Below are 8,521 nucleotides of genomic sequence, written 5' to 3' on the forward strand. Positions count from 1 at the left end.
CTACTCCTGTTGATGCTGTTGTTCAACAAAGTTGTCAGTCTTTGATTGGCTGGTGGCCCTCAGTGGGGGGGGGGGGGGGGGGGTAGGATTTCCACCCTACTGGGGTTTTATAGAGTGAGAGGCCCGAAACTGTCTGGATAAGCACCTTGGAACAGTGTCAGCCCTCCTGTTCAAACCCATTGTGTACTCCCACCAGTTCTCCCCATCAATACCCACATCATCTCTACTGAATTCCGCCCTACACCTCACAACTACTTCAGTGTCTGTGGGATGTCCTGAGTTCATGAACGTTGCTTTGGAATTGTCTTTCTTACTCATGGTGTTCTCTTTTTTTTTGGTTTAGCGGGTGTTATCCTGTCCTTCTCCTTGTCTGTTGGGATTGGCATCCTAATCGGTGCGTTCATCTGGATCCTCTTCACCTGCCTGGCCCGCAGGAAGCAGGCCAGTGCTTCCATATCACCGGCCACCAACCACCGTAACCGATCCTTGTCACACAACAACATGCTCATCCGCACTGGCTTCTACCGCAGCAACAGCTATGACAGACACGGTGACAGCAATCTTGCCTTGGCCAGTACACTGGCCTTCCAGCGGCAGACCTCCCAGGACCTAGCTGACACCTATGGGAGGAAATCTACTTTCAGAGCCTCCACCTTCCATCCTTTCGCAGAAGCATCATTGGCAGATGGGCTGGACGGGATGCAATCATCCTCCGGCCTGCTTGGCACAGACACCTCGTCCACACTCAACTGCAGCCTGGGCTACCAGGAGCAACACTGGTCAGAGAGCCGGCTCTATGACTGTCACTCATCTCAGACCCCGCCTCCTGCTTACGAGTTTGTGATGGAACCCAGCAAAGAGGCGCTCGCATGATGCCCTGCTGGCCCAAATGCTTAGGAGCAGCACCAGCATCAATGGGTTCACAGTACTTGTAATTTAATACTTAAACTTTGGGTAGGATGGGTGGGAACTTTTACTGGCTGTGGAAAAACACACAAAACACAATAGAGGTGTTCACATGAAGTGTCTGGACAAGAGTAGCCATGATGTGGAGATATCGGCGTTGGATTGGGGTGAGCACAGTAAGAAGTCTTACAACACCAGGTTAAAGTCCAACAGGTTTGTTTCAAATCACTAGCTTTTGGAGCGCAGTTATTTCATCAGTTGGACTTTAAGCTGGTGTAAGACTTCTTACTGTGGTCAAGAGTAGATGGAGAGAAAATGTATCCATTGGCTGAATAGTCAAGAATAAAAGGACCTAGATTTAAGGTGATTAACAAAATCAGCCTCATGAGGAAATCCTTTCATTTAAATAAAAAGAGTGATTAGGATCTGGAATTCACAGCCGGAAAGGATGGTTGAGGCTTCCAAAATTTCAGCTCTTTAAAAGGAATTGGATCGGCATTTGCAGACAAAATATTGCAGAGCTTTGAGGAAAGAGTGAAGAATTGGGACAAATGGAGTTGCTGTAACTGAGTTACATGAACTCAATGGGCTGAATTGCCTCTTTCTGAGCTGTGAACATTCTCTGATTCTATAACAAGTGTCTTCGCATCAAGTAATTCTAATATTTGCAGTTACAAGAAAGGCTTGCAGCAGCTGAGTTTGACCAGAAGCACGTCACACCTGAGATGTCAGAGAGAGAGAGACAGCTCCTCTGATAGTGCAGCAGTCCCTCAGCGCCAATGTTTTCTCCAATCTCTCTTTCTTGCCTGCAGCCTCTTTGTTGTTGTGTGAGGAACATTTCTGATTGCTGCACCCAGGTAGCTAAGAACAAGCGTTACTCAGCAATGCACTGGACACCAGTATACATACAGGACATCCGAAAGAAATCTATTGACTCTCAATGGATGATGCAAAGATTAAAAACACAAAACCTGGGTCGAAACCAGCTGAAATTTACTGAAAAAAGGTTGCCCTCTGCTGGTAGTTTGATTCAAACTGAGACAGGCCTTTCTGACATTCCATGTATGAGCATTCAGGCCACGCTGCTTATACTTCACCTCTATGGAAGGATGAAATGAAAATCACTTATTGACTGGTGTAGAAACATGTTTGGTTGCTGAAGTGGTGGGCATCCTTCTAAGCTGCAGAGTTAAAGCAGTTGTTGAGTGGTGTAGAGAAGGCGTACTCTCTCCATAATTAGATGGTGGTCGCTGGGTTTCCTCCGGGTGCTCCAGTTTCCTCCCACAGTCCAAAGATGTGGAGGTTAGGTGGATTGGCCATGCTAAATTGCCCTTAGTGTCCAAAACGTTAGGCGGGGTTACTGGGTTGCGGGGATAGGGTGGAGGCATGGGCTTAGTATGGTGCCTCTTCCAAGGACCCGCGCAGACTTGATGGGCCAAATGGCCTCCTTCTGCACTGTAAATTCTATGATTCTATAATTCAAGATCAATTTGGATGGCTCTAACAAGGAGCTAGCAGGGCCACAATGTACCGAACGGCCTCCTTCTGCACCTTCATCACTCAATAATCCACCTGACCTGGCCATATTCAATAGAAGGAGCATTTAAATAGTATCTAATTCATGATACCTACTCCCTGTGTTTGTTCAGCAGTGAAGTTTGGAGGGAGCTTTACCCTGCATATAATCCATGTTGTTACCCTAACCTCAGCCTCATCAATAATGCCTTGCTAAGAAACAATAAGGTATTGACAATGGAGTTTCACTCTGTATCTAATCCATTCAGACTGTGAATGGATAATGCTCATTGCTGACACTTTGTGGAAAAAGCTTCTGCTCCCAGCATGAACACTCAAAACCCACCCAAAATCTGGAGATAACCAGAGAATATTAGACGTCTGTCAAACCAGTCATAATAATCTTCAGGTTTTGAAGCTCATGAGGAATGTCCCTGACACTCAGAAAACAGGATGTATTATTTCTGGTCATTAACTGCCATTGACGCGACCACTTAAAGTCTGAGAATGTGTCACTGTCCATTAGATTGGCTAATTTCTGCCTTTCTGACTAATCAAAATGGCTAAAATGAATGGAGGGAGTACAGAGGAGAGGCATGATGCAAAAATCATCACACTGTACAAAAACAAAGGTGAGCGACCAGATGTGGGCACTTCACTCCTTCGTGTCATGGCAAAGGCCTTGCCAGGCTCATACTTTAAAAACTTCATCTACTTGCAGACTGACAGTCTCCAGAAGTACAGTAAAGTTTCCATGTTGGCAGATCCACTGTGGAAATGATCTTCTTCTGCTTTGAAAGAAGTGTAGGAAACAGGCTATACCTCTTCACCATGCTTTCATTGATCTCACTAAGGCATTCAACACCGGCAGCAGAGCTGGTCACTACAGGATGTTGGATGCAGTTACCACCTTTGGCTGGTTCACATAAAGAGTACAACGAACATCAAGCTGATCCTTGGGACCAAGTTGATGGTTTAAAAGGCCTGTGCTCTCAGCAGCTTGTGGTTAGTGTGGTAAACCGCTGTTACACCTGTATTAGGTGATGTAAGGTAGGACCTGTACTACAGGCTCGCCGGTAGCCCCAGCCTGCTGGCTCCGCCCAGTAGGAGGAGCGTGTCCTCTATTCAGCAGCCATTTCGCCAGCTGCTGTGGGAGGCCACACATCTTACTGCAATAAAGCCACAGTTGTATCCAACCTTAGTCTTTGTACAATTGATCATGCATCAATTTATTGCAGTAAGATTTTCTAAAAGATGGACCTCCGAATCAAACCAGATCGCCTGCAGCTGGATCTGCACTCAAGCGATGCCATAAAGAACTTTAATCACTGGCTAGCTTGCTTCGAGGCCTACATCAACTCAGCGACCACCCTTCCAACGAGGCTCAGAAGATACAGATCCTGTACTCAAGGTTGAGCTCCAACGTGTTTCCACTGCTCCAGGACGCCCCGGCCTACGCAGACGCCATGGCGCTCCTCAAAGAAAACTACATACAGAAAACGAACACACTCTTCGCCAGGCACGTAGTCGCCACTCGCTCTCAACTCCCTGGTGAGTCCACAGAAGGCTTCTGGCGGGCCTTAATCCCACTTGTCCGGATCTGTAACTGTCAGGCTGTTACGGCCACTGAACATTCCAACCTTCTTATCGATGCATTTGTAACGGGGATTGGGTTGGACCTCAGACCCCAAAGACTGCTAGAAGGGGCCACGCTCGACCGAGCTGAGACTAAAAAGCCAGCACTCTCTATGACCGTCGCCTCACGTAATTCTCAGGCCTAGCCCTCCAGCCGTGCGGCCCACCCCTCCTATCCCTCGGGGACCCCACAGACGGCCGCCCCAGCCGGCGCTTTACCCAGCCAGTACGCCTGCGCCACACGCCAGTCCGCGCACTCCGGGGGTCCCCAATGTTACATCTGCGGCCAGCAGAAGCACCCCCGCCAACGCTGCCCGGCCCGCACTTCCATTTGCAAGGCTTGCAGCAAAAAGGGACACTTTGCCGCGGTGTGCCAGGCCTGCGCAGTCGCCGCTATCGCCCCACCCCTCCCCTGACCTACACACAATGGGTGCCGCCATCTTCGTCTCGGACCATGCGCGGCCAGTGGGCGCCGCCATCTTCACCTCCCGGGGCCACGCGCGGCCAGTGGGTGCTGCCATTTCACCTCCCCGGACCACGCGCAGCCAGTGGGCACCGCCATCTTCACCTCCCGGGGCCACGTGCAGCCCATGGGTGCCGCCATCGTGTCCAGACCCCGCAACGTGCGGCCCATGGGTGCCACCATTTTGTCCCCCGCAGGATCTTCAGGCGCCACCATCTTGTCTTCCCCATGGGGCATGGACGGCGCCAGCATTCCACGTCCTGGGCCCCCCCACGCTCTCCATTTTCTGACGCCAGCGACGACTGACCGCAGCTCACCTTGATCGACCAGTCACGTCCGCACAACTTGGCCACCGCTTCGACCAGTGTGAGAATCCACGATCACGTGACCTCTTGCCTGCTGGACTCCGGGAGCACCGAAAGCTTCATCCACCTGGATATGGTAAGGCGCTGCTCCCTCGCGGTCCACCCCGCCAATCAAAGAATCTCCCTGGCCTCCGGATCCCATTCCGTCACGATCCGGGGGTTCTGCACAGTCACTCTCATGGTCCAGGGTGTAGAATTCAGCGGCTTCCAGCTCTACGTCCTTTTTAATCTCTGCGCTGCACTACTACTAGGCCTGGACATCCAGTGCAATCTCCAGAGCCTTACCCTCAAATTCGGCGGGCCCCTACCACCCCTCACTGTGTGCGGCCTCACGACCCTAAAGGTCGGCCCACCCTCCCTCTTTGCCAATCTAACTCCGGATTGCAAACCCGTTGCCACCAGGAGCAGACGGTACAGCACCCAGGACAAGACCTTCATCAGGTCCGAGGTCCAGCGGTTGCTTCGGGAAGGCATCATCGAGGCCAGCAACAGCCCCTGGAGAGCCCAAATGGTAGTCGTTAAAACTGGGAAGAAACATAGAATGGTCATGGACTACATCCAGTCCATCAATCGGTACACACAACTCGACGTGTACCCCCTCCCACGCATATCTGATATCATCAATCAGATTGCGCAGTACCAGGTCTTCTCAACGATAGACCTCAAATCCGCCTACAACCAGATCCCCATTCATAAATCGGACCGTCCATACACTGCTTTTGAGGCGGATGGTCGTCCCTATCACTTCCTCCAGGGTTCCCTTCGACGTCACTAATGGGGCCTCGGTCTTCCAAAGGGAGATGGACTAAATGGTCGACCGGTACAGTTTGTGGGCCACCTTCCCGTACCTGGACAACGTTACCATCTGCGGCCACGATCAGCAGGACCACAACACCAACCGTGCCAAATTCCTCCACACTGCCACTCTCCTCAACCTCACCTACAACAAGGAGAAGTGCGTGTTCAGCACAACCCGCTCAGCCATCCTCGGCTATGTGGCCCAGAACGGAGTCTGAGCCTGATCCCGACCGCATGCGCCCCCTCATGGAGCTTTCCTTCCCCCACTGCCCCAAGGCCCTCAAACGCTGCCTGGGGTTCTCCTACTACGCCCAGTGGGTCCCAAACTATGCGGACAAGGCCCACCCACTCATTCAATCCACCCATTTTCCCCTCACGGCCGAGGCACAACAGGCCTTCGCCCGTATCAGAGCTGATATAGCCAAGGCCGGGATGCATGCAGTAGACGAGACACTGCCTTTTCAAGTAGAAAGCGACGCATCAGACGTTGCACTTGCCGCCACCCTAAATCAGTCAGGCAGACCCGTGGGATTCTTTTCCCACACCCTTCATGCCTCAGAAATACGGCACTCGTCCGTCGAAAAAGAGGCCCAAGCTATCGTTGAAGCTGTGTGGCATTGGAGGCATTACCTGGCCGGCAGGAGATTCACTCTCCTCACTGACCAACGGTCGGTAGCCTTCATGCTTAACAACACACAGCGGGGAAAGATCAAAAATGATAAAAGCTTGCGGTGAAGATTCGAGCTCTCCACCTATAATTACGAGATTTTGTATCGCCCCGGCAAACTCAATGATCCTCCAGATGCCCTATCCCGAGGTACATGTGCCAGCGCACAAGTAGACCGACTCCGGGCCCTACATGACAGCCTTTGTCACCCGGGGGTCACACGATTGTACCATCTTGTCAAGGCTCGCAATCTGCCCAACTCCGTCGAAGAAGTATGGACAGTCACCAGGGACTGCCAGGTCTGTGCGGAGTGCAAGCCGCACTTCTACCAACCGGACCGTGCGCGCCTGGTGAAGGCCTCCCGCCCCATTGAATGCTTCAGTGTGGATTTCAAAGGGCCCCCCCCCCTCCACCGACCGAAACACATATATTCTCAATCGTGTCGCGTCTTTTCGTCCGACGTCACTTCGTCCAACGACACTTTGTCCACGTCTTTTGGTCCAACGTCTTTTTGTCCGCCCGTCTTTTGGTCCAACGTCACTTCGTCCAATTATCCAATTACAAATTAACTCCGTATAAAACCATTTAATTGATAAAATGCAAGTACAATACAGCAAGTGAATTTAGTTGCTAAAATGCAAGTAATTGATAAAATGCAAGTAAAATGCAAGTTGAAAAATGCAGTTTTAAAATCTAAAAATGCAGTTAAAAAATCTAAAAGTTTACTAATTACTTCAAATTCCCGAAATTACTTAAAATTGATGTAAATTGTAAGCAACATTCCTCAAGAAATCAATTTTTGTTGTAGAATCATATTCAACGGCCAATCTTTTGAGGCGTTCAGTTATTTTCTTATATCGCGTACATGAAGTCGACTGATCTCCCCGAAGAATTTGAGCCTTTTTGCCTATTATGAACCCTTCCTCTTCCTTCAGAGTTTTGATTAACCTCCAGATATTCAAATGAGCTCCACCCGCCGAACGCTTTATGGCAGAATGAAACCCCTCAGCAGCATTATTTGTTCTCGGTAGATCTTGTAGAACACGCTGGTTAACATTCCATACAGCTGTCGGGAATGTAGGTGTTTCACTCCTTCGTCTGGCACCACGTCCTCTCACAATGCCTATGTAAGTCAAGTCGAAGTAAACGATGAATTCAGCAGGTATTTCTTCATCGTCTATCAAATAGTGGAGTGGAGTGGAGTGGTACAAGTTACAAAAAGTCAAGTTACAAAAAGTCTTAGACAAAAAAATTATTAGTAAACTTTTAGATTTTTTAACTGCAATTTCAGATTTTTAAACTGCATTTTTCAACTTGCATTTTACTTGCATTTTATCAATTACTTGCATTTTAGCAACTAAATTCACTTGCTGTATTATACTTGCATTTTATCAATTGAATGGTTTTATACGGAGTTAATTTGTAATTGGATAATTGGACGAAGTGACGTTGGACCAAAAGACGGGCGGACAAAAAGACGTTGGACCAAAAGACGTGGACGAAGTGTCGTTGGACGAAATGACGTTGGACGAAAAGACATAGCACCATTCTCAATGTGGCCGATGAGTACTCCAGATTCCCCTTCACCATTCCATGCCCCGATATGACGTCTGCCCCCGTCATCAAAGCCCTAAACCCAATCTTCGCTCTGTTTGATTTCCCCACCTACATCCAGAGTGACAGGGGATCCTCATTCATGAGTGATGAGCTGCGTCAGTTCCTGCTCAGCAGGGGTAGCGCCTCCAGCTATAATCCCCAGGGAAATGGGCAGGTAGAGAGGGAGAACGGGATGGTATGGAATGCTGTCCAACTGGCCCTACGGTCCAGGAACCTCCCAGCCTCTCGCTGGCAGGAGGTCCACCCTGATGCACTACACTCCATCCAATCACTACTGTGCACCTCTACAAATAACACACCCCATGAACCTCTTTTTGCCTTCCCCAGAAAGTCCACATCCGGGGTGTCACTCCCGACTTGGCTCTCAGCTCCAGGACCGGTCCTGCTCCGTAGGCACGTCCGCCTCCACAAGGCACCCGTGGTGGATGGGGTGCACTTGCTCCATGCTGACCTCCAGTATGGATATGTGGCTTACCCCGACGGCCGCCAAGATATTGTCTGCCTCAGGGACCTGGCACCAGCAGGTTCCACCCATACACACTTCTCCAGCCCGGC

The 8,521-nt window shown here is 50.1% G+C and overlaps 1 protein-coding gene across 2 annotated transcripts in view; it reads left to right on the plus strand.

Moving 5' to 3' along the window:
- The window catches only part of myct1a (myc target 1a), a 99,808-nt gene that overhangs the window by 22,703 nt on the left and 68,584 nt on the right, over positions 1-8,521 (plus strand). The window contains exon 2 of one of the 2 annotated variants that reach the window (XM_038816912.1): positions 344-1,282. The exons of the other annotated variant lie outside the window; for it this stretch is intronic. Within the exon in view, the coding sequence (XP_038672840.1) occupies positions 344-873 (530 nt within the window). The 3' untranslated portion in view covers positions 874-1,282. Of the gene's footprint in view, positions 1-343; positions 1,283-8,521 lie in introns of those variants that run through there. 2 annotated transcript variants of the gene reach the window in all.

Source organism: Scyliorhinus canicula, chromosome 1 (genome assembly GCF_902713615.1).
Source record: "Scyliorhinus canicula chromosome 1, sScyCan1.1, whole genome shotgun sequence".
NCBI classification, from domain to species: domain Eukaryota; kingdom Metazoa; phylum Chordata; class Chondrichthyes; order Carcharhiniformes; family Scyliorhinidae; genus Scyliorhinus; species Scyliorhinus canicula.